At 47.1% G+C, this 26,856-nt stretch overlaps 1 protein-coding gene across 4 annotated transcripts in view; it reads right to left on the reverse strand.

Moving 5' to 3' along the window:
- Positions 1 to 6,580: 6,580 nt before the first annotated feature.
- The window catches only part of si:ch211-218g4.2 (rho GTPase-activating protein 39), a 63,946-nt gene continuing 43,670 nt past the window's right edge, over positions 6,581 to 26,856 (reverse strand). For 3 of the 4 annotated variants that reach the window (XM_036533146.1, XM_036533150.1, XM_036533149.1), the window contains 7 exons: positions 21,976 to 22,603; positions 21,456 to 21,554; positions 16,032 to 16,105; positions 15,246 to 15,445; positions 13,171 to 13,262; positions 11,740 to 11,909; positions 6,581 to 9,493 (listed from right to left, as the gene is read on the reverse strand). In XM_036533146.1, the coding sequence (XP_036389039.1) occupies positions 9,299 to 9,493; positions 11,740 to 11,909; positions 13,171 to 13,262; positions 15,246 to 15,445; positions 16,032 to 16,105; positions 21,456 to 21,554; positions 21,976 to 22,603 (1,458 nt within the window). In that variant the 3' untranslated portion in view covers positions 6,581 to 9,298. The remainder of the gene's footprint in view (positions 9,494 to 11,739; positions 11,910 to 13,170; positions 13,263 to 15,245; positions 15,446 to 16,031; positions 16,106 to 21,455; positions 21,555 to 21,975; positions 22,604 to 26,856) is intronic. The other variant, XM_036533147.1, reaches the window with a different exon arrangement.

Below are 26,856 nucleotides of genomic sequence, written 5' to 3' on the forward strand. Positions count from 1 at the left end.
GTTTTCCCAGTTCAGTTCAGAGCCACACCCTTTGGAGTAAATTCAGTACTTTGTTGCAATTATAGTGAAATGGAAGCGTTGAAAGGATAATTTGTGCATGATCACATAAGAAGGACTTTTAGGATTTTGAAACGTGATAAAACAGTGCATCAGGTCTGAATTTAAGTCTGTTTGCTTTGCATGGTCTTCGGCCAGGTCAGATCCTAGTGTCATGGAATGGTGTCTGTATCAGGGAGGAAGTAGTGCTCAGAAAGCTGTTGTGTGTAGATGCAGGAGACAGATGGAAAAGCATTTAGAGACATTGCAAAATGTCCAACTAATAAGAGAAATGATAAATAAATAGTATGTTTAATACGGGTAATATGTTTACGTATTGCTGGGCCTTACCAGGTTTCACACATAATGGACTCCCCTGCTCACTCAGCTTTTTATTAAGATTATTATTGCGAGCCTTTTCAGGGGTCGCAATCAGTGGATTCATTGGTGCATTTAGTCATTATTAAGTGTTGCCTTAACAGTGTGTGGTTGTTGGTATGTTCAAAGGCTCAATTAATCCTATTCATTGGGATGCTGTGACTTGTCATAGGTTGGTATTTTGCCTAGCAACATATAGGAAAAGAAGTAGTAATAGAGTAATGGGGTGTATTGTTGGGTCAAGAGTTGAGTTTATATCTAGATTTGAGTGTAGAAACAAACTTTGAATCTTGCACCAACTGAGGCTGATCTGAAAAGAAGAACTAAAAGACCTGCCACTGGTTTAGATTTTTTATGTTTGGGACAGTCTGGTACAGGAAAAGAGGAATGAACATTTGTATTTTGAGTATTTTGTTTCATTCAGTAGCATTTGAAAATAACTGTCCAGAAGATAAAACTTCCTGAGCTGTGGTGAGAGCATGAGACGTACAGTGTCATGACAAAATGGCCACTTGATGAGAGTAAAGAGGTAATATTTCAGCTTGAAAAGAGGTCAGTGAGTTTGTGTCCTGGAGTTTTGTTCAGTGTCTTATAAGCTTTTTGTAGGGCAGCGCCATTGAACAGTGTATGGCCGATTTCTACTCTATAAACGTCTTTGGGCTTAGAGGTTGTTACCCAGTGCTGAGGTGGTGACACTTACTATGGTTCCTTGATTTCACCTGTGTGGTGTGTCAGGTCTGATTCTGCTCCCTATCCTACTCTCTGTTCTGCTTGTACAGTCTATCAGGTTCACTCACAGTACACCCACAGTACACTGATTTTCAGTTATTGTTTCGAGGATGTTTCTGCTCACTCCAACCTGATTGGTTAGGCCTGGTCACATGTGTGAGCCTTGCTGGGGAAGCTGAAATATTTTTCAGCTTTTGCACTTGCTCTCATACCAGCCTGAGTGCCATAAGTAGCTCCAATAGGCTAAACAGAAGATCAGTCCTGCGTGACAGAAAATCAAAGCTACGGTGGAAGGATGGAACCGGTGGCAATTAAATTCACATTGATGGAAGGAAGTAGAATGGAATGTTGGCAGGTGAAAATTTCTTTAACTTTGACTGCTGCATGCTGTAGCATTGGCCAGGTAATAGCACAACAGATGTTAAAAATGTTGGCTTTGATTTTCAAATAGTTGGTTGCCTAGCAACCAGATAAGGCCCAGTCATGGAGCTGCACCATCTCTTTGGTTTTATTTCACCCTGCTTCCTTTCCTATTTTTCTATATTCTGCTTCCTTCTGCTCTCATTCTACACTGGTCTTTTTGTCTTTCTTCCTGTTTTTTTGTCTCTTTTTTGATATCTTGTTTTTTCCAGCACATCCCATACAATAAAAAATATTGAAAGTATAATTTAGAGAATATATTTTTAGCTCAATAAATATATTGCAAATATGTAAATTATTGCATTTTCAATTATTTTGTATAGGATCAATGACCAGAAACTCATTTTGTCCTTCTTTTTTGCTGTTTTGCTGTGTGTCTTTCCATCTTCCTTTGATATCTGACACGGTCCAATTCTTTCATTGTTTACTGCATGCCTTTCCTCAGCTGTTGCCCTCTCTCCTTGTGTCTCCCTCGGTGTTCTTTCTCTCTTTCCTTCTTCCATACGTTCCTCTCTGTATTCCTTTGCGGAGTTGCGTACTCCCTCTCTTTCTCCGTAGTCTCTCTTTCTTTCTTACACTTCTTACTCAATCTCCTAATCTCCTTTCTCTCCCATTCATCACCTCCCTCTGCAGGTTTCTTTGTTCCTCCTTAAGATCCCTCTCTTGCTTTCCGTCGTCCCTCTGTGTCTACTCCTCTTATGCACCACGCTCTCTACACAACACTAATGAGGTCTCCATTTGCCTCCACTGCTTCCCCCCAGGACTCCTTCCCACCTTTACTCACATTTTTTTCAACCAGTTTCATTCCGCTCCTTCATCTTCTCCTCTCCCCTCTTTTTTTTGTTACCCATTTCTCTCTCTCTCTTACTCTCCCACTGCACTTTTTTAATTCCATCGTCTCCTCTGCGTTCACCACCTTCACCCTATCTACCTTCCTTAATCTGTTCACATGTGGAAGGAGGTATAAGCACGCCTTTCTGACAAGTCTTGTGTGTGTTAACATGTTAACAATGTTAACAATAAGCTGACATTGGGATGGCTAGCAGTTCAAGGGAATATGGCCAACAGCACAAACAAATAAATATCAAATAAATGGTTACTCATCAGCCAATTGGCCTCTTATTGAATTGGAACTGTATGTATGCCAAAGGCTGCCCTTTACAATGCACCTGTGTCTCAGAGTACTGTGACAAAATGAAAATAAAACAAATAGTTTCACATTGAACATAATTTGCATTGCCTGGACATAAGAGAATACTCCAATGAATGTAACCATATAAAACTCTGTAACAATGAACCTTACAAGCATTTCAAAAGTAAATACAAATTGATTCATATAAATATGCATACATAAATGAAACAGTCATGTTTAAAGATTTTACAGCTGACCCCAAAGTCTATTTTTTCCATGTACAATCAATGAGCACTCACTTGCTCTCACAAATGTTGAAAGATTAGATCAGCTGACACTGGTAATACACTTAAATTTGTGTCACCTTCATTGTGATGTCATAATGTGAATTCTGTGGCAGGAAGCCCATGAATAATGATTTGCTGTCAATACTGTTTAACAGAAAATCATCTGAAAATGACCACTTATGCATTAATACGACTTTACCATATAGGTTATGAGTGCGGTTTACCTGAGATAAAATTGAGTGATTGAGTTGAGAGATAAAACTCAGTTTTGAGTGAGAAATAAATTGAATTAATTGAATCAATATGTTTAGGCTGAATTCTCCAAATAGTTGAGCATGACAGTTTGACAGTATGAATACTAAAGGCATTCATGATAGGGTGTGATTAACAGGAGGGCATTTTGCACTACTGTATGTTTGGCTTTGGATTCAATTGCATAAGTTCTTTATTTTGAAAACAATAAATAAAAGCTATGCCTATTTTATGAATGTGCCTGTGTAGTTTGCACACATACACATTGCTACACATTACCTTGTGTTACCTTGTACATAAATTTATCAATAGGAAATGGAAAATATTTGGCCCAATTGCACCATTTAAGGCAAAAGTGTGCCCCTTTTGAAGAACCCTGCTATAGCTTTTTCAGACAACCCATACAAGATTATATAAAAATGTATTGTGAGTGCAATATGTTTAAATTAGCTCATGCAAAATACTGTATGTACTGACATTTTGGTCTATTGTAATCTATTTCTGAGTTGCATTCACATATTTTAATTGTATTTGCAATGTATTCTTAGGTTGAACAATGTATTTCTCAATACATGACAATATTTTCATTTTCATATTGGAGAACATTTGACCAGGGCAATTGTAGTTATTCAGTTTCCACAAGTGTTTTGTCAAAGCAAAAAATTTGCTTCATAAATAGATATGAGCAGCTCAACAGAGCAACAGTATTATAAAGAACATTCACTATAGTAAATATTTTATGTCCTGAATCACAAGACTATATTCTTTATGAATGAGCTTCTAGTTAAGTGACATGGTACAATGTTAGTAATAGCTTCTTCTACAGAAAACTTACCTGAGCAAGAGCAAGCAATTTCACATGACGGATGTTTTTTCGTTCCTGACTTTATCATTCTCCTTAATTAAATGGTTTGTTGTCCCGCCAACAAGCAGTCTCTGGTCACCTGCTTGCCAGGTGTTATTAGGGAAACGAAATGAACATGTTCAGTGTCTGCCATCATATGGCAGACTACAGAGAGCTTAAGGGATGAGGTACTACTGCTGCTTGTTGGGTGGAGTAATTAAAAGGAGGCACCCACAGGTGTGCCTGTGTTTTACCTGAGTTGTGTCCAACTTTAATGCTTCAGTGGAGCGACTAAACTGGCTCCATGTACCTGAGAGGCAATGTGCTGAAGGAAGCACTCCAAAAGAAGTATCTCTGAAGCTCCCTGAAAGCTTCCCTTTTGAGCTGCCCTGCATGTGAACCAGTTCACTCCCTATCATGGAAATATCAACCATGTTGTCCCTTTGCTTTGGAAGCTGAGGCCTTCAGACACATTCATATGGCACAAAATGAGTAAAGGAGTTAGTTGGCTGTATGTTATTTTTCCTATGTTGTATTAATTCTTTTAACATTAGAAGCAAACCATTTGACTGGTAAAGAAACCTAAATCAAAGACTTGTTGAATAGTACTGGCATCTTAAACCATGAGAGAAAAAGTAGTCCACCAGAGGTCAGTCAAGTTCTAGACACACTGAGAACATTCATATTGTACAAGAAAGGGGGAAAGGGGGTAGCTCTGTTGAGACAGATCATATATATAAAAAAATCACCTACACATATACACATCTTCACCCCTATATTCAGAAGCAACCACAGCAATGAATCTACTTACAGTAATCCTTGGCAAAGGATGCTGTATGTGCAATAAATAAATAATGCACTTAACTCCTGCAAGTAAGCAGTGGGTTGTTTGACTAAAATACATAACTTGCGATTTTGTGCTAATTATGATGACAAGATATAAATCTGTTTTTTGCATTAAAGATTATGCCTTCGTTTCAGAATATTTCAGGTTTTTCATGTGCTTACGTTTCACATTGTTCTCATATTACCACAATCTACAGCATCTCCATATCTTTCTGGGGGGCATTTCAGGGCCTTTGTTGGCCCTTTGAAACCTTGCTCCAGAATCCTTGTGAATGTGTCGGTTGCTGGAGGATTTGCTGGCGTTTTTTCATCAGGTTTGGGTGGCTTGTGGGGGACTGTAGTAAACTAATGACGCACGTGCATCACAATGTGCATCGGCTCCCATATGATCCACAGCTTGTCTTTGTACGGCTTCATTCATTCAGTGAAGTCATTCAGCGATGTGGTCAAGCTGCGGTCCGCCTGAGAGTTGCTGTCCACGCTCCCTTATTGTTTCTCCCGGTGTCAAGGTCTCGTCGTTTGCCAGAATACGTCAGCACAGTGGAGTTTTTCCTGCTCTGCGCATACCGTATCCTTTGAGAGAGGACTGGAATGTGTACGTGTCTGGAACACTACAGTGGATGACATGTTGCTGGGAAGAGAACAGCTGACTAAGCCGCCCCCCACAGTAATCATCCCAACAGCTCCGCATAATCATGTTTCACGCACCGAGCAATGCCTGCATGACAAGATAGACTGGGACAGTTTGAAGGGGAACGGGGGCGAACGCAGGGATATCTATGCTTGAAGAAGAAAAACCACTGAGTGATAAGCAGTGCGTGCCTGAGAATCTCTGCTCAGAAGCGGCTGCCAGTATCTCTCCCTCCCGCGAACTGGTTTAAGAGTGATACGATACCTGCATTAGCACCATAAGTTACAGGAAGAGTTATAAAGTACTTGACAGGTTGAGCGTGATGAGCCCCAAGGCCTCTGATTTCAGCCCTGCTGATGTCTCCTTTATCACGGTACCATATTGCGGAGGCGCTCCACATAGCCAGGCTGTCTGGGTGGTATCTGCAGAAGCACATGATTTTACAGTACTGCATCTGGAGGAGCATGCTATTGTTGTGTACTCCAGAAAGTAGCATTATGTTTCCATGGATGCACAGCCTCTATTGTTTAGACGTGCTGCTGTGCTACAGAGCTTTAAAAAAGGGAAAAGCAGATGGGTGGGGGGTGTTTTGGGGGTAGTCTTTTATTCCTCCAGAACACATGTGGATGTCTGCTGTGAGGGCGACAATCACATCTGGAGCCAGTGAATTGGCAGTGCCCATGATAGCTTAAGTACACTCAGTGTGTGTGTGTGTGTGTGTGTGTGTGTGTGTGTGTGTGTGTGTGTGTGTGTGTGTGTGTGTGTGTGAGTGAGTGAGTGAGTGTGTGTGTGTGTGTGTGTGTGAGTGAGTGAGTGAGTGAGTGAGTGAGTGAGTGAGTGAGTGCGTGAGGGGAACCAAAAAATTTTAATCTTCATGCTCTGACAAGCAAAGTGGGAGTGGGGGAAGAAAGTGGGGGAAGAAAAGAGAACATAAATAAGAAAAGATTATGTAAATTTACAAACTTTATTTTTTTTCATTTATTTATGAAATTAGAGAGAAAATAAATGTATCCACATCACCATTGTCAACTGTCACTAGGTGTCTTTTCATACACGCGCACACACAACATATCAAAAACTTGCAGAGGCATTTACAACAAGAGCGAACAGCATCCATATATAGGAAACAGCAGCAAGTACAGAAAAGGAGAAGCTAAGTGCAATAAGGGAGGGAGACTTGTTGCTAGGTAACTGTAGTAAGGTACAGTTTAAAGAAATACAGTTCACTTTTTCAACAGACAGTATGAACAATCATTCCAGAGGGGAAGAGAATTACACAGTGAGAAAACACAAAGAATGCGTTGATAACAGGCAGTCAGTGGCAAAGAAACAAAGTTAGATCCAAACAACAGCTTCTGTCTTTTTTAACAACAGGGTGAGACACCTTTTCCTTGTGGATTTTAAAATACAGTAATTAAGACCTTACTATTCACAGGTGATATTTACATCAGTGAAACTCAGGAAGACCGGCCTCTTGTTTACCTCCCGAGAGTGTTCTGAGGTAAACCCGGGTTTTGGAAGTGTGTGTCAGTTTCTGAGCAACTTCCTGCTATGTTGACTGGAGTCCATTCACACAAGAATCAGTTAACAGTAAAACTTCAACATAGCACAGACAATTTGACCAATAAGAGGGTGTGTGGGGAGAGTGGGTGGGACTTCTGGTATCTGGACCCAAATCTGGTCCTTCATATTGCAATGTGAAAGCAATCTCTCCCTATACTGAACCCAAACCTTAGTAAAGTTAATGAGGTTAGTAGAAGGAAAGATAGCTTGTCTTTCAGGACAGCAGAGACCTCACTGATCCTCCCAATTCTGTCATGAGATTTGCAGCTTTGTCACAACTTGGTGACAGGCATGCAATGCCACAGTCCCATTCCACATGCATTCCGGACCCTGCCCATTTCACTCAGGGCTTTTAGCAGGGTGTGTATTGTTGGGAAGACAGGCAGTCTGTCCGATGTGGTTATCGAGAGGGGGCTCTTTATGTTAAATAAAAGAGCACCGGATGGAAACAGCCACTGGAAAAGATGCCATGGAAAAGGGTTACCAACAAACTAACCTCAAAATACATTTTCTGGCATAACACACCCTCTAATTTAGGGTTTCCAGCTTCCAAGGACTGAGAGGACTATGCATGTGCACACAAACACAAGTAGGAACTAAACGTACAATGAAATGCTCAGAGTCACTGTGTGCTGATGTAGAAATGTGAGGGTGTACCACAGAGAGAAGAGAGGGGAGTGTGAGCAAACGCCGCACCCCCCACCTCCCTCAATACTGGAGGGAAACAGACAGGGAAAACATATGAGGCGCTAAAACCCCAACCCTGACCACACAGCTAAATATAACAGAGACATTTGGGGAGCAGCCAGCCAGGCCCTTGACAAAACAGCTGAAATATGAATTTCAAATGATCAACATTTTTGAGGCAAAAGGTTTTTTTTTTTTTTAAGTAAGACCCTGCCATGTACGCAATAACTTCTAAAAATATCAATCAAAAAATATATGAATTTTTGGTCTTCCTTCTAGGCTAGCACTAATGTGCCATCCCATTCAGAGATGGACCATTTCGACTTGACTTTTGGTTGAATAGCTCCTATATTCACAGTTGTAGCTCTCCTTGAGGACAGAGCTCTCTCACATTCTGTTACATTCCTTTTGCCTGACTGCTAATATCTAAAATTAGCATTTTTACGAGCGCCTTCAAAGGTATAATTGTTTTCCTGTGTGTGCTTTGCAAACAGGGCCTCTGGAAAATATAAAAAGCCTATGGTGCACCCCAGCCCCCACAGCCACCCATTCCGCTGCATTTGTCTTAAGCAAAAACAGTTTTCAGTTTTCAGAATCAAATGTCTCTGCCTTTCACATAAAACTAAGGTAAACTGCATGGTCTTCCTTGTGACTTTGGCTGGTGTACACATGTGTACATAACTGCTGTCTCCACCACACACACCATCGTGGTCTTCAGTCTGGCTGAAGTCAGTGGTCAAAGGGTCCAGTCAATAGCTTTCCTGTAGTAGTGGTAATGGATAGAAATAAAGGGTTCCCCCAGAGGTGCCCTGAGGAACACCAGGCCGCTGCTCAGCCTTTCCCTCAGGTGAGTCTCCTTGAGCCGGTCACAGGCACATCCATGCCATTTGTCCAGCTCGGTTTGCCCAGAAGTCAAATTAAATAAAACCAAACCAATCCCAATTAAATTAGAATAAAAAGAGAATCACTGCTTTCATACATGGTCTGAAAAAAAAAAAATACCAACACAAAATGGTTATACTACAGTCACTCCATGATGTATGCCAGTTGCTGTTCGGATGCCGTTCACACGACTACCACAGAAAAACTGATGTAAAATAGATATTAGCTGAGCATCTTAAAAAACAAAAAAAAAAAAAAACTGATTTGCTTTTCTCACTGCTCGTGCATTATTGTCTGTTCACAATACAATTCAGATCATGAGTTTCAACAGCACAGTCCAGTGTTTGTGGACGTCAGGAGGTGACCTGGGAGATGACGGCATGCGTTGTCTCACTGACGGTTCCCTGGGTCAAAAAAAAAAAACAGTAAAGAACGCGAACAAAGTGAATGAGCGAAATCCAGTAAATGTGCACGGCTTCCAGGACTCCAGAGCGCAGGAGCGGAGATGGAGGCAGAGAGAGCGTGAGGGTTTCGGACGGGACGGGGGTGGGGGCCAAACGCAGTGCAGGGGGACGTGTGGGGATGAAGGGAAGGGGAGGGGGTGCCCCCTCTCACACGATGCCCTTGACGAAGCTGGTGTCCAGGTGCACGATGAGCATGCGCAGGAAGGACATCTCCTTGCGCGTGTTCTCAAAGATGACCCGCGGGTCGTCCGACTGGCAGCGCAGGCAGTTGGGCGCCATCACCATGGCAAGGTTGTTGACGTCCATCTTAGTTTTGCTTACGTTGACTGGTTGGGCAAACACCTGGCGATGCAGAGGGAGTAAGATTAAAGAGAAGAGTCAGTGAGACTGTACAGATATCTAGTTGGGCAGAAGGCAGAGAGGGCACAGACTTCTAGAAAACCTGCTTTGGGTCTACATTTCCAAATGCCCACTCCACTAGAACTAGAATACCCATAGTCTGTGAAGCCTCCTCTTTGAGAACTCATTAGCTGAGAATGTGAACTAAGGAGTAAACCTCGTAATGAATTGAGGCTGCTCTGAAACTGCTCTAAGAATGTAGTTTCTATATTGGGAATAAAAATGTATTCCTTCATTCGTTACAGTCTCTCATTACCGAAACATGCAACCACACACGAGATGCTTTTACAATGATAACATGGGGAAGAGACATGGACGCCCAACATCTAGACAATTATGACCACCTAACACGTTTAAAAAATAGGAACCAGCTGCCTAATTTTCGAAAAAGGGAGAGATATACCTTTGAAACACAAGTTGATGTAAACGATCTGAGGCAAGAGAGGCCAGCCACAGTAATAAATCTATGACTAATGACTACTGTATTGTCCCAGCCTGCTTGGAACACAAAAACAGGAACAATGAGCTGTTCTGACCACACAGGCTGTGAGGAGGGAACATTGGGTCACACTCTCCGTATCCGTACCCTGCCTCACCACCCTTCAAACTCGCGGGCGGAGAGGGACAAGGTGGAGGGCGCGGAGGGAGACTGAGACCAAAGGAAAGTGAAGGAGAAGAGGCGGACACCGAAAAATCGAATGAAATGTAGAAGGCAGAATGATGCAACTCACAGGCATGGCTTCAACGCCTTTGTCTCTCCCAAGTTTTCTTTTTTTTTTTTGCTACAGTCTACAACTAGACATTACTGTCCCAACCACCCTCTCTTTCCAAATCCTCTTAGGGCGGATTTTTGTAGCGTTTATTTATAGACGCTTTGTGTTTGCTGGTGACTGGGGGGGGGGAGCAAAAACTCTGCTTAAACTTTGAACCAGCTTCCTGCTTTGATCAGACCTCTCTTCGTCCCCAATTATCGAAGTTTCTGCATGCACGTGGTTTAAAGTGCAGCTGGATATGCTCCCACGCCTGACGCGTCAGCTCTGGGTTTTCCCATCTGCGCTGAGGGTACATGCCCATCTGGGTCCGGTTGAAAGGGACCAGGCCTTCGCCCTGAAAATGCTTCCTAACCACTGACCTCCTCAGAGGCTTGGCCAGGAACATCTCATTTGTCAAAGCAGCATCAGAAGAGTATAAGATAAGAAATATCTTGTTTGCTTGTGCAAGCGCCATAAAAAGAAAAATAACTAAATACAAGTCCCAGATATGTCAATTTCAAGAACAAGAGTACAGGATGACCCATTTCGAATTCAAAACAGAACACTATTCCCTTGTGTACAGCCCCATAGAGGAGGTGTGAAAAGAAGAGGAAAGGCTAGGAATGATGCTCTGGGCGTTCCTTGCTGGTACCCTGAATGGGTCAGTCAGCTGGCCTCTGTTTTGATTACTTGGCAAGTGTGTGCTGGGTGCTAGGAGCACTAATAAACCAAAGCCCTCCTAACGTGATTTACTGATGAGTTTCTAAGTCTTTGGGTCTATACAACACCACTCAACAAACTTCCTCTCTGCTTTGGAAATGTCATTAAGGCTGCATTAATCAACCTCCAGGTGACCTATTGTGTGTTTGTGGCTGACTCATCATGACTGTGTAACTGTGTGAGCGTGCCTGTGAGCGCACGTGTATGAGCGTGTCTGTGTATATGTGTGCATGTGATGGCATGTGTGATACAGTTACATGTATGCACAGGGGTCTGTCTGCAGCATCTATGTATTCATGTCTGATGTGCCTGAGTCAGACTGGTGTGTGACTGTGTGTCTGGATTCAGTGTGCAGTTTGCTGGGGCAGTGTGCGTGTGTGTTTGCCTGCGGTGACTCTGGTCGGTACCAGAGTTGCTGTTTATTTCACATGTAGTTCTGCAATGTGTTTTGGATTCTGTCATCTGATTCCGTCATGACTGATGGATGGTATACTTGGCTTCCCTTGTCAAGTCAGGTTGCACAAGTTAACTTCTAACTAGTAGGGCTTGAATAGTGTTATGCTCACACTGACTGGTCTGGGAGTGCTGTTACCCTGGTCTGACACTGCTGCTCATTCAACTTGAATGGACACACTTATGTTCTATTATGCTGGAAGTAGCTCTGGATAAGAGCATCTGTTAAATGCATGTAATGAAATATAATGTAAAGTAATGTACCTGCAGGAAGTGGATGAAGTAACAGAGCACCAGCCGGCTGAGCTCGGGCAGGGACTGCACCACCCCGATGGCCGCCTCCGGGTCCTCATAGTTGCTGATGCACTGCCTGTAGAAGCTCTGGGGGATGACCGGCTCCTCCAGCTCGCGGTACCACAGCTTCAGCAGGGAGGCTGGGGGGGAGGGGTCACAGTCAGTCACTCACGCTGCCCGACCACACCCCACAGCAGCTGCCAAACCCCTGCTAGGCGCAGTGGGATTGGTGGGGAGACACACCCATGTAACCCACATGCCCTGCTTTCAGGGCCTCCAGTATTTCATTTATTGCTACGTGTCAGTAAATTCATCAGTTAAATATTCCCCTCAGGTTATTAATTATCACTGCCTGTTGGTAAGTTTTGCATTCTCTTTGGAGTCTTTCTGACAATGCTGTCATGCTTAGTGCTGCAATTTTTCCATTCAGTCTTCAGTTTTCAATTAAATATATTATCAGCTTTCTATATTTTTTCAAGTTAAGTTTCACTGTATTTAGTGTGGTGTCTTTTTCACTGTGAATTTTACACTGTGAGAATCACAGTGTGAAACTGGCTGTGGAAGCTGGAAGCGAAAGCTTGCCTGGCTGCCAAAACACAATCTTTACTTAAAAGACATGCTCATATTGAATTTTGCTGATGCATTTGTTATGGTACTTTTTTGCTTTCTGAATCATGCATCTTTCAAAAATCCATTTAAACAAGAGCTTTGCATTTCCCACTGCATTAAAACACAACATCACTCCTGGAAGAATTTCTCCAGACAACAGCCATAGGTAAGAGACCTGGCTCATTCTCCCTGTTTAAAAATGTAAAAATAAAAAGGACAGAATACAGTAAATATGGTTTGTTCTACATGAATAAGTGCAAACACTGTTTTACTAATGCATCACACAGCCCACTTAGGAAATGTTCACAATGTAGCTGCTGTTTGAGGAACCTCTGTATTAAATATTCACAACAGCAGCATATGGTGATCTGTCTACTTCAGGGTGTCTAATGGAGTATTAAATTCCCTTTCTGGAGGGCCACATGTAGGCTAGTTTCCATCCCATCCAATTCCAATGGCTTAATTGCTGCAATTAGCTTATTAGCCAGTTATGTTTACACCTATGCACTTCCCCTCTCTGTACAGCAGTAAAATATTTATTGAGTGTGGGGAACAAGCAAAATCATTAGCTGTGATTTATCATTGGTAGAACTTGTAACCAATGTTAATTAGCTCAGTCAGTTACTCAACTTCGGCGATGACAAGTAAAGTTGAGAGCAAAAAGAGGTGTGACCCTCCAGGAAATCACTTTGACATACCAGATCTGATTCCATTAGGAGACAGGAAACTGCACTGTAGGCCTTCCTTACTCTGTGGGCTACCTAGGACTTTGGAAACAGAATGGTTTCATACCTGGGACGTTGGGATCGGACAGGTTTTCTGGAATTTTCCACTGATCCACCTGCAGTTTTAGTGCATTCACCTCATCAATGTCTCCAGGAACTCTGCAAGAGAAAAAAAACAGATAAGATGTAAGTCAGATGGCCAGACAGAGGGATTTCTCACAGGCTATCAACAGAGGACTCACCACTGAAACATTTGCTCTACTTAGTCATGTGCTGTATGCAACAGATCATCTGTACAGCATTGTTTGGTCAATTCCAACATTTCACCACAAGGTGGCACTTGTACTGCAAAACCAGACAGGCAAACATTCTCATAATGGAAGAACCCATATGGGGCCCTGTGACCCCAGCAGACACTGTGATAAAATATCCGAGTGCAACTCCTGTTGGTTCCACTGATTTAATTACTGAGTGTGTTCCCTGAGTGCAAAGTGCCAGACAGACCAGACCAGGCATTTCTGTGTGGCTCAAGAGGTATCCATTACATAGGTCTGAAAAATCAGTGTTGAAGTCCCTTGGTGATCAAAAACAATGAGAGTAAAAAGGGAAAATAACATCAGGAATCCTCACAGAGCACACTTCAAAAATAAACTATCATAATGGGTTTCCTGTCAGTCTGATATTTCACAGGCAATGTGGGATGTCATAAAAACCTGGCAAGATATGTGTTTATTTCAAAGGCTTGATGTTCGGCTCCACCCCTTGGAGTTTCCGTTGTCACCGTTATACTGCGTGCAACAATTTCCCGCTGAGACAAATTCAGAAGCTTGTGCAGTTTGTAGTCCAAGGTCAAGCTTGGTAGCAAACATTGTTGACAGACAAATTGAGAGCGAGTTGGTTCTGGTCACTGTTGGTCTCTGTATTGTACTGTACTCTACTCTCATCGTCAACCTCCAGCCGCAGAGAGAATTACACCCACAAAACCCCACTGTGAGGAGTAGCAGCCAGGCCCGCTGAGTCACTGCTGGTTATCTTTCCTCTTCCAAAAACAGGCAGCTGATGAGGATCTGAATGCTGAAAAATTGTATTGTTTTCTGCCGTGTTTATGCTCCCATATTTAAAAAAAATGAATAAAAAATCGTTCTGTAATTAGTTTTGGACTGGACTGCTACAGCAAATGCAGCTTCTCAAGTTCCTGTCAGATATTGGCAGTGAGGCTTGCTTTGTTGTGATTTTTTGGGGAGATATTAATATTTGTTTGAATGAACATTGTCTGTTTGGACCACCCAGCCGGCCCAGCGTGAGCTGGGCTCACAGCCCGCAGTTGGGGTAGCTTCGGAGTGAACGCCTAAAGCATTAAAACCCCCCGTGGGATCCAGGAATCAAAGGAGGCGGGCGACGCTCCTCCGTCTGGGTGCTTGGTCCAAATGGTAAATAATAAACCACAGTTTCAGGACACTGCCTGTTTGTTTAAGTGATTAGAATGGTCAAAGAAGAGAACAAACTGAAGCTCAGAGACCCCACCACCCACATTCCCACATCCTTTCCTGGCTTTTCAGAGCAACTGATATCACACAACATTGTTCATTTCCTGAGAGAAATGAAGACATGGGATTTAGAAACATAGTGTTCACAGGTTTTCAACACTGCCATAGAGTACAAATTGGACTGTCTTCCCATTGAATGCCATAATCATACTCTGTAATATCTGTCTCTTCCACTGCCTCTCTGTCACCCCCCCCCCCTTAGTCAAGCTCTGTGTCCTCCCCCTGTGCCCCCCCAGCATCCCCCCCATCCTCACCTGAAGATGCCCTCTGTCTGCACCCCCCCCATAACCTCTCCCCCCATCCTCACCTGAAGATGCCCTCTGTCTGCACCCCCCCAGCACCTCTCCCCCTCATCCTCACCTGAAGATGCCCTCTGTCTGCACCCCCCCCAGCCTCACCTGAAGATGCCCTCTGTCTGCACCCCCCCCCCCGAGCACCTCTCCCCCCATCCTCACCTGAAAATGCCCTCTGTCTGCACCCCCCCCAGCCTCACCTGAAGATGCCCTCTGTCAGCACCCCCCCAGCACCTCTCCCCCTCATCCTCACCTGAAGATGCCCTTTGTCTGTGCCCCCCCAGCATCCCCCCCATCCTCACCTGAAGATGCCCTCCGTCTGTGCCCCGCCCAGCGCCAGCACGCACTGCGACAGCTGCACCTGCACCCAGGGCAGCTTCCTGTCGGGGAAGAGCTCGTGCTGCCGCTCCATGATTTCCTCCAGGGCGCTGCCGAACAGCGAGGGCGTCACGATGGCGTTCCTGCCGTGGTCGATCTCCTCCAGGGTGGGCTTCCGCAGGCCCTGCAGGGGTGGGAGGGAAGGGGCGGGACAGGAGGGAGGGACACGTCACACCTCTTTCCTGTCATGTGCTCGGGAGGGGGACTTACGCACAGCCCTGCGTGGCTCGCGGGGGGTTAAAAATAAAACACGGTGAGGAGCCGTGGAAGCACTGATTACAGGGCGGACTGGGCGGAGGGCTGCTGCCGCACTGGCTGTCTGCCGGGGCCGCTGCTCTCTGCGTTTAACCCTCTCTCTGCGTCCACGGGTCAGGGCGAGATGCTTAGCCACACAGTGACAGCAGGCTGGAAGGAGGTCTTCATAACCCCCACCGCTCAGATGCGTTAACAAATTAGTGCCTCCTTCACAGAGGGACTAATACAGGCACCTCTGTGAGTGCCACTCTGATTGCTAACATATGTCTGACCTCCCACCATTCACTACCACTGCTCTCCTGTTGACAGTGACTGCGTGGATCAAACTGTAACTTTGGATATAACAATAGAATGAAACAGGTTCTGTGGGGACATGTTTTGCTGTGGACCCTGGATTATAAAGCTCAGGGTAAGCCCCTCCCACTCTTCACACCCTGCCCCCCTTCCCGGCGTACCTTTTTGCCCCCGGTGACGGCCACCTTCTGCAGCTTGCGGTAGCAGTATTTCGCATATGTGCTGATCGGCAACCCTGCGGAGAGGAGACAGGGGACATGCAGTTCACTGAAACTGGCGAAACCCACAGAACAGGAAAAGTACAATTTCATATAATTCGACGAGACACATTTCTCAAAATATACATCTGAGCGGTTCTCAGGCTGGCGGTGGTTAAGGGGCTCCTGGGAGACGTGCTCTGCTGGCGACAGATTCGGTCTGCTTGTGACTCACCACGAGTAAGGGTTAAAACAAAATGCTTCCAGAAACAGAGGCATTTTCTCAGAGGTCTAAAAATAGCTCATCTAAAAAAGCCCTGATCACTCTCGTGACGGCCGAGAGTGTGTTTTAACAGTCTGGGGGATTTTTGTGCGGAAACAAATAGCACAAGTCGATGTTCCATTGTGCAGCATGTTTTAATTTCTGTAGAATAATAGCTTACAGAAATACCTGAAGGGTAGGGGAGGGGTGTGTGTGTGTGCGCATGTGGGGGGGACACAATGACAACTAACATATCCTGTTTCATGTGAATCACCTCACAGAAATCCAGACTGGGAGGACTGGACGTTTTTCTGCAGGGCACATTCCAGAGGAATCCTGCACAGTCAGAGCCGCGCAATCTCACCCACAATCAAGGGCTGGAGGGAACGGCTTTCCTCCAAGGTTAAAAACGTCAAGGCCGAGACACAACAGCTCCAGGGCTTTTCTTCAGGCCAGGGGTGCCGCAGCGCAGGGCTCCCCACATGTTCTTTCCCTTTTGCTCTTTGCTTTGCCAGCTTGGCTGGGGAACCCTGCTCTGCGCTGACATATCAACATTGAATGCTCCTGGAGAGAAGAAAAACCTCCGGATTTTACGGCACACAGGTGATGGCCATTTAGTGCAGGTCTGCTGAAGTCAAGAAGTTTTCCAAATTCTTGAGGGCAATTGAGCCTAAATAGACCGACCGTGAGTACTGCTCCACCTTTGCTTTCTGAACACGCAGTCTCTTACTGACCTGCGTCAGGCTTCATTTTCAACATCAGTCATACGGAATTACAAAAGTATGTTGATTTCAGGACAAAAACATTTCTGTTCAGTTCCATCGAGTACAGCAATGAGGTGAATGTCCATGTTGGGAGAAAGAATTTGCCGTATGAAACGCAGCGAATTCCTCTGGAGAAGAAGAACAGGAAGCTGGAGGGCCGTGGATGGTGAGGGAACAAACGCTCGGAGAACTTCTGAAGCCACCTGTCACGCAGAGCGGTGGGGGGATTGCGCAGGGGGGCGGGGGGGTGTAAGAACAAAAGGGGCCTCTTATCGCCCCGGCCCTGCCTTATTGAGCCGAGCTAGCTCCGGGGGCCACCGAGGCCGGAGGCGCCGACACCCCGAGTTCACACCCTCGCTTCACACCCCGCCGCGCACAGCTGTGTGGCAAATGGCCGACGCCTCACAGGGCCTGTCTGTGGAGGTCACGCGCACAGGGCTGTTGTGCAGCGGGCCTGCTGCCAGGCCCAGCTCTGACCCGGTCTGGCCTGGGCCACCCTCACGGCCCCACAGACGGCCAAATCGGGACCACCAGGCGTCAACGCAAGGGCTGCGGTCCATCCCAAATTTTCTCATTGCAGAGCACAATCGTTTTCATTGTTTTCTCAGATATGTAATGTTGGAGTGTTTCCCTGATAATTCTGTAATCCACAATGTGCAATTCTTGCCTTAAAAGGAAGAACAGGTTGTGCTAGCGTGTGATCCTGCAGTTTACCACATGACAAACATATAAACAAATTTTACAAGCAAGGCAGACATCATGTAGGGTTCTCCAGAGTAGATACTGCAAATATTGTGCACAAATGTATCCAGATATCACTCAGTGAGGAGCAGCAGATATTTTGCACACTTCCATATTAGCCAAGTTTCTCTCCAGCAGGTGCAGCAGAAACTGCGGCTGCAGAATTGCCGCAGTAAACCGCTCCTTGCCTGGTGCATTCCTGAGGCCTCCTGTCTCCCATTCCCGTTGGAAAGCGAGGCGCGGGGGTCACAGAGCCGCGAGGCAGAAGACTGAGGAGAGCCGGCTCGTGGGCCGTGTTGGATTGGGCCGGGCCCGCGCTCCTGTAATCAGCACTAATAAGTGCTAACAGATGTTTCCCCACGCTGAAACGCCGGGAGACGACAGATTGCTCGTAAATCCTCCGCAGAGGGTGGAAAGAGAGAGAGGGAGAGATAGGGACATAAAACATTAGATTGAGTGTGTTTACTGTGGGGAGGTGGTCTGGATTTACAGTTAGCTATAACAGGAAGACTGTGTGGTGTACAGGGCATTCCACACACACCGTTGGGTGGGGGTCATTACACTGTCTTTTTCCACAAACATTGTCAATGCATACTTTTCATATCTGGCCTGACAGTATTCCCATTGCACTTCACCTCGGTGCCACAGTTAGCATGGCGCAGGTGCGAATGGAAAAAAAGAAAAAAAAAAACAAAAAAACCGCATTGGAGGATCTGTGGAACGACTTGCCTTTGCTGTTTCATACAGCGCATCCTGTGGAGTGGGCGTAATCCCTCCGGAATGTCACGAAAAAACTCCAAACGGGTTGAAAGAGGAAAGCATCCAAACAAGCAGGGACGTGGGGAGGAGGGGGGTGTCGAAGCCGGGGTAATAAAAGAACATCGGTAATTCACTCTCAACACCCCTTTTTTACCCGGGGTGCACCCCCCCCCCCCCCCCTTCTTCTCAGCAACCAACCCAGCGTGAGCTTACTGATGTGTCTAATGAGATAAAACGCCGCACGGAGCGCTTTAGCGCCGAGCGGGAGGGGACGGGACAGAAACATGCCTCCCCTCCCTGCACGCTCCCCTCTCCTGTATTTGCATACAAATAGATGGTGTTGTAATGGCTAGGGTTTTAATCCTCTGGCTCTGGGTCAGGACAAAAGCGGCCTCTCCGCACCCCCTTGTTTGGGGGCTTACTGGGGGGATGTTTTTCCCAAGCTGCCCACCTCCGCCGACACAATGCCTCGCTGCCCACGCTGCAACGGGCTCTCTGGGGCCACGGCCGGCCCTTTGTCCCCCCGCACGCTCTCAAACGTGGCGCACAGGGCAGCGGAGCACACACAAAAAAATGCTCCCTTTCTCCTCCGCTAATGGCACGGAGAGGACCTGAGGCCGCAAGCTGGCATCCGGACAATACCTCCCCGAACCCTCAGGGGTGGCTCCCTGTCCCCCGAGAGGCAGCTGGGCAGGGACTGCGCGGTGCCACCCCTCGGGCCCGCAGGCCGCGCTCGTGACAGGCGCGTTTCGGCCGCCTCGTGGCCTCTGTCCTGTCAGACAGACTGACACAGGGGAACAGTGAACGCCCCAGCCCCACTCTGCTATTAATAACTATGAGAACCCCCTAACCCCAACAAGCATCGCTTTTGTCCAACTTCTTTTATGAGACCCCGGCCTTAGAATCACCAACGCACTGTAGGAGAGGGCGCGTGACGCTGGGTCACTGAATGGAGTCACATTCCCAGAAGGAGCGTGGCCACTGCCGCACGGTCCCCGTTCCAACACTGGCTCCTCTGTCCTTCCCTCGTGGTCTGTGGGAGGCCTGGGACACGCCAGCGCCGTATTACAGCGCATGAGTCAACAGCTCTTCCTGGCCATCGCCGTATCCAGGGCATTCCTCTCGTAGCTCCCCGCCGATCGTCTCCGATTGCTTGTTAGCGGTGTTTGTTTCTCCCCAGATGTGGTCACTGACGCATGGTGTGAGGGCCTCCCTGATGTGGTCGCTGACTCACGCCTTTGCGACAGGCTGCTGGTTTACCGCTGGGCCGCTCAGAGATTTGGGGTATGGGAAAGGGTGCTGGGATGCGGCCGCGAGCATCTGGGCTGGTGGTGGCTGAGTCACAGAGTGGATGAGGGGCACTGACTCACCTGCTGACCTGCTGGACGAGTCACTCGCCCATACACTTGTGTGCAGTCACGAAAACACAGTCAAGCGCATCCGCACACACAAAAACACACAGCCAATGGCTGCATCAGTTTTTAGTTCACAACTACAGTGACTTGTATATATTCATATATTTTTACATGTGATGAAAATGTGATGGAGCTCATCTATTCAAAAGCAGAAAATGGCCATTTCAATCAATACAAAAATCGTGAAAATACTTGAAAAGCTTTCTTTCATGGTCTTACCAAAACACACTGTGTGTCCTGTATTGTTTGTTAACTAATCTACAGCACAATTCATTTGCCTCAAAAACATGACTGATAGGTAGATAAACTGATGCTAATGCAATGTGGGTCCCAAAATCGCATCCAGCAGGTGCTCCACCATTGGTAAAGCTTCTCATAAATATCTTTACCAAACCCTGGGCTGTGGGGCAGTTGCTTATTCTTGTCTCTGTTGACAGATTCCAAACCCCACTTGTTTCTTCAAGGCCGGCCAGCTCCTGATAGGACTGCTACAGTGAATGGGGGCCCTCTGTATGTATGGCCTACAGGCTAATTAATATGCGGCTCTATTGAAACCCGGGCAATTATCGGCCCACAGCCTTTTTTTTAACCGTCAAATTGAAAAGAGCTCATTGTGCGGAGTGCTGAATGAAAGCGCCGGGGACACAAAAACAACTGGTGCTCCCAGCCCTCTGTGCGGCTGCCAGGCACTTGGGAGCTGCGTTGTTTATGCCCCTCAACAATGCGGCTGGAAATGGACATCCCGCCGAAGGCCTCCCATCATTCCCTTCCACTGGCCCTCCGCAGGTACGGCAGCGGGCCAGGAAAGCGTGGGACTGGGGGTGGGGGGGGGGGGGGGGGGGCTGTTACACCACCTGAGGAAATTACAATGCACTGCTCGAGGATACAGCGCTGGAAGAGGAACAGGGATGGGGGCGTGCGTTCATGGACCTCGGCCCTCGCTGGCAGGCCGCGGGTTTGGCCGGGATTGGAGGCCGCTGCCGCTGAACGCTTTAATGGATTTGTCTTGGCTCGCGGAGGAGCCAAGGGGCGAAGCCTTTAACACGGCACACTGCTCTCTGCGCTCTAATCGCTGGGTAGCTGTGTCTGAACGACCCCGCCTTCGAGATCGCAGCTGAGAAGCTGGGATTCAATTGGAGGAGACTCTGGGAGATGAGCTGCATTCTGATACGCTCAGCTAATTCAATTAATTCCACCCTCCTGTGGAAAGCAAGATTCGATGGAACATTCCCAGAGCGCACGGGGCACATCTTCTCCCCCCCCCAACACTGAAAATACTGGGCTCACCTCTTGTTTCTGTGTCTTTTTCACTCCGTGGGACTGGTTCTAGTATTCTAGAGGGGTACTCTTTTTCTGGCCTTTCACAAAGTGGACAATGCGAACGGCAACAGGAATGTTAATACCCACTTAATGCTAACATGCTCTAAGCGAGAGAAGAGAAACTCACCCTCTTCTTCTTCCTCTTCATTGTTCTGTTTCCTCTTCTTCCTGGACTTTGAATTCTTCTTGTTCTTCATGTCCTGTTGTTCCATTATGTGTTGCATTACTAGGTGAAAAAGAGACATAAATCCCGTGTTTAAACACCATCTCTAATCAAAAGGCAAAACATTTTTGTGTTGTTGTTCCGCTCGCGCTGACATTTCACCCCCCGCTTTTTTCCCTCCTTATTTTTCTCACTTTTCCAACTCGGCATCCTGTTTGACTTGGAAAAGATCCACGGTGTATATTTAGAATTAAAACCAATATTCACTCCCTGGTTTTTTTTCTGGGGGTGGGGGGTGGGGACAATAGAGCCAGAGCATAACCACACTTCCAAGTTCCAAGCACAGAAGAGCAAAGCAGGCAAGAGAAACACACAAACACTCATGCCAGTATGCACACACACACACACACACACACACACACACATACACACAAACACATAATGAAGTGCACACCCATGCCCAGGAAGGAAGAAGCGCACCCACCATGTTCCTCAGACTCACTTTTCTTGTCGTTGGCCGGCTCCAGGTGCCTCTGGATGTAGCCCTCCAGGTAGCGGCGGAACTTGGGCGAGGGCGAGAAGAAGGCCAGGCTGATGGCCATGAGCTCCCAGCCAGCCGCCAGGCTGCGGAGGCACAGGTTGTCGGTGGTCTGCCGCACCAGCTGCACGTAGAGCTCGTCGCGCAGGCCCTGCGCGCCCCAGCACTTGGTGACGATGAGCAGGGCCACGTGGCGGCGGTCCAGGCGCGCCTGCCGGTCGCCCATGTAGGCCTGCACCAGCTTGAACATCTCGCAGGCCTCCTTCTTGACGGCGCGGTCGCTGGTGATCAGCATGGGCTTCTTGATGGAGCCCCGGTTCCAGGAGAGCATGTTGGCGATGGAGACGCGCCGGCGGAAGATGCCCTGCGTGTGCATGTTCAGGTTCTTGCTGGCCCAGTCCACCATGTTGGCGTCGGGTGGCGGCTTGCAAAGGGTGGCGTAGGGGTACTGGTAGCCTCCCCCCGTGCCGCCAGCGCCGCCCTGGTGGGAGCCCAGCGTGCCTCCTTGTGTGCTGCCTCTGCCACCGCCTTGCGAGCCGTTTTCCAGCTGGGCCTTGGATTCCAGTGTTCCGACCTGGTGGGGCAGAGGCAGGACAGAGTTCAGCAGGGAGAGGGGGGTGGAGTGGGAAGGGAATGAGAGAGTGAGGGGACAGGGTGAGAAATGGGGGGTGAGAGACAGACTTACAGAAAGAGAGGAAAGGAGCAAGGAAGAGAGGGGAGAGAAGGAGAGGGGGAGGACAGAGAGAGGGTGAAAGAGTGTGAGCTGGAGGAGGGGGGGAGAGAGGGGAGAGGCAGGCTCAGCAGGCACCACACTGCTGTTGGGGAAACTGACGCAGAATCAGCGCATTCATTTTTAGCTCACAGCACCTGGACACATTCACACAGACTTCAGCCCTGAAGTAGGTGACCTAGTACGGAACTGACCCCTCTTTCCCCTCCCAGTCTCCCCCTAAATGGCCTTTAATGCTACACCATGGAAGAAACAATTAAGCTACTAGTGCAAATCTAATAAAGACCTTATTTTGGACCCAAATGGGATTTCAGTACATAAAGAGATGCTACCGCTGCGGCCATGTCCCCATGGAAAAAGCTTTAATCCAGTTAATTTAATAAGAGGAAATGTAAGAACTCTGCCCCTGACAGGACAATATTTTATTACCAGAGCCTAATAACAATATCATCTTAGAAGGAAAATTGATGAATAATTCAGAGAAACCGATATGACCATTAACTCATTTCAGTTAATTTACATAGTTGCTACGACCAGGAAGTATGGTTCTGAAAGATTCTGAAAATCAAAGCCAGGATGTTAACATGTAGCTGTCAATATTTCCATTGTTGGATTGGCAAGAAATGTATGTACCCTCATTTAATAGACGTCATAAATGATTAGATGAACTGACCACATGCATTATGTGGTCAAATTAAACTAAAGCAATACAAGATTAATTTCACCGTACAGCAGACTGTCCACAAATAGTAAGTAATATATGTATGTATTCATACTCATACTCTTGTTCCTATTAAGATTTAGTAATTCCACAGAAGGTCTGTGCATCTCTTAAAATGCTTTCAAGCAATATATTACATCACCAGACCTCCACACTAAGTGAGGCGAATCCATTACACAGTCCAAATCTGTCCTTTACATACCAACTCCAAATCACGTTCATCAGCAGAGAACAGCCTCTCTTTAGTGGGGTGGGTAGGCATTTTGTTATGACTGGAAAATACCAAAAGTCTCCACAATAAAGGGATAAAATGTATGAAACGGTAAAGTTGAAGTTCCCCGGGGCTCATTAAGTGACTAATTAAGCATGATCCAGCCAGGGAATTACAGGCTGTCAAGTGAGCGTTTGAGAACAAGATTAGGACCTTCTAGCTTTGTCATGCTAGAATTAGTCTGATTGCTGCATAAACCCCCCCACCCCCCCGCCCTTAAATCCAAGTCCTTCTGCCCCCATCTTTTGCGCTCCTGGTACAAAAATCCCCTCACACAGCACAGGTTTCCCTCTGCATGGCCAGTGCCATATGGGTCTCAGCATTCCACCTTCCTGAACGGTGGGCAGGGCATTCCGGAGCTCCGCTGTCGGCCTGGCACGTACCCCCGCTTCCCAGACTGTGGGCAGGTGAGAGGGCCAGACACGCCCCTGTGGCACATTCTGGATGGTCACCGGGTAGAACAACGGCTCGTTACAGGACACACCCATGGGTCACGTGACCACCCCCCCCACACCACAGACCCGCTCTAAGTGTACCAGGACCTGGACACATACTGTAGCAGTCATGCCACATTAACTTCAAATTGCTGCAAATGAATCGTTTTGCCGTGTTTGTTTTCCCTGGGCATGTCTGTTTAACAAATGACTCTCTGTTAAATGCCATAATGAAAATAATGTTCCTGATTAATTTGACGTCTGACTGCAAGCAAAGCCTGGCGATCTCGTTCCAGCATTTTTTAAAACCTGCAATTTTGAGGGCGTACGGCGGCCTCCCTTTTCGAGGCGGATCCCGCCAAGCTGCCCGCAAACCTGACGGCGAGAAGCGGCACACCCCTCTCTGAGCTTCCACACCGCACGTGTCTGCGTGCGCGAGTGTGTGCGCCGCGTGGATGCATGTGTATGCACTGCTTCTTCTGTCTGAGTGTCGTCTGCTGAACACTTTCGAATTTGATGTCCGTCTGAAAAAAAAAGGAGCGGTTCCTGCCGCTGCAGTAAAAGCTGATCGTTTTCCCAATACCTGCCGTTCCGTTAGTGCCGTTTCTTAATGCGGGTCGGGGTGACTCACTCCTGCTGCTGAACTCCCCTTTAGCTGGCTGCCTGGCCTATAATGCTGGCTGACTGTGCGGGGACTCTGGGATTCATGGGTATCCAGGGCTTTCTCCCTGGCCTGGTTCTCAGAGACAAGCAGCCAGATTGAAACAGAGAACAAAAATGCCTACAACTCCCATTGTGCAAAAGGAACGGTACACTCAGGGAAGGAAAGGACCTGCCTTATTTTTCATGATGAAGAAAGAGAAAGTTTCGTGATAAAAGAACTCCTGGAACAAGACCAAGAATTTTATTAAGTCCTGGCGAAAAAAGAAGAACACTTATTTAAAAGCCCACGACAGAGTCTCAACAGAGTTTAATTTATGTTCCAGTTGTTTATTTGAATGGGCCAACTGGGACAGCCGACAGAGCAGCATCCAAACCAACTTGTATTTGAAGCAAGTGTGGGAAAATACACATCCCATATAAAGGCAGTGAGTCACCATTATACAGCTACCTGGGATAACCATTTACGACAGAAGGGCTTACTGTAAAAATTGCTGCTACTCATTAGTGACTTGCTGTCCAGGTTCTGGTAAGACATTGTACTCCTGACCAAAAGGACATTTCTCTCTCTTCCCCTCTCTTTCCATTTCTCACTCTATTTTCCCCTCTATCACTGTGTCTTGCAGAGCATGTTCTTATCATGGGAACAAGGCTGAAACACTCTGTCCATTGTCCTGCCCACACTGCCAACCCAAACGGTCATCTGAAGCCACAGTAGTACCCAGACAACGCATAATGTTCTAATCACACTGCGCTAACGGTCCAGCAACGTTGTGAGAATGCTTTGAGTTGGCTGGATACAGGAGCTGAATGTCGGTACTCACCCACTCCCAGCTATGCAGCTGACCTACTTGCTGTGCCGCTCAGCGAAACTCCTGCTCATTGGTCTAAGTCTCACATTCCACTTTCGCTCTTGAATTAAAAAAAAGAGGAAAAAACCGTGTTTTCTTCCGGAGAAAACACATTCCCCCCCGAATCCACCAGAACCTGCGATCATCGACTCGTCCTGGCGAAAAAAAAAAACGGCAGAGGGGCGCTCTCCAGCGCCTCGTCCGCCGCTCCTCGCCGAGATCAATTAAGCTGCAGCGCGCGTCGGTAAAGCCGGGCGACACCTCGTGCGCGGAGCGCTCGCCCCCATCAAAGCACCCGCCCGTTTCATGTTTATTCTCCCATCTCCCGCGAACGTGTAATCAGCCTGGGTGACTTGTTTTTTTTTTTTTTTTTTTTGCAGTGTATTTAAATCCCTTCACAGGCTCGGGCCTCGCAATTATGGGGGTGGATGCGGCGAGCGATAAAACCCTCTCATAAAAACAACTCCCTGGGTATGAATAACTGCTTACCGATCGGGAGCGGAATTAAGCCAAAACGTGTACACTTTATTTAACTGTGCAGTCATTAATTCATTTACTGGAGTTGCTCATAAAGTCTTTTGGGGGCTACCTGCAGCTAGCGTGACTGTCAACATCAATCTGAATCAGTTACGGCGGGCGAGGGGTGAGGAGCAAGGAGCTGGAGTAAATGCCTCTGCCTTTCCTGCTCTGACTGTGGCAACAGGAAGCTGAGAGAGAGCAGCCTTCATTCTGCATTGTTTCTGTAGAGACAGGACGGAGACAGACGCCTTTTTTTCAGAGGGGGGGGGCAGCTGTGGGAGGGAGGAGAATCTGAAAGAAGAAAGCAGGCTTTTTCTGCTCAGGGATTCATGGCTTCTTCCAATGTCATCCAAAACGGACCGTCTATATGACTCTCGGAGAAAGGACTGGGAAGAGGACTCTGTTTGACAGGGAGAAGAGCCCTTTCCCCCCAGAAAGCCGCAGAGGGAACAGCTTTCTGATGAGGCGGGGAGAAATTCCCAGGCCACAGCGCACATTCCAGCTGACCTGCAGTAATGCACCTAACGAGTCTAATGGACCCACGCCCCATCACATGAGGCCGAGAGGAGCCCGGCAGCAGCCGCAGCCCCTCGCATACAATTTGTCCTTTCAAGTGTCACAGTCATCTGCTTACAGCGCTC

The sequence above is a fragment of the Megalops cyprinoides genome, chromosome 7 (assembly GCF_013368585.1).
Source record: "Megalops cyprinoides isolate fMegCyp1 chromosome 7, fMegCyp1.pri, whole genome shotgun sequence".
Taxonomy (NCBI): Eukaryota; Metazoa; Chordata; class Actinopteri; order Elopiformes; family Megalopidae; genus Megalops; species Megalops cyprinoides.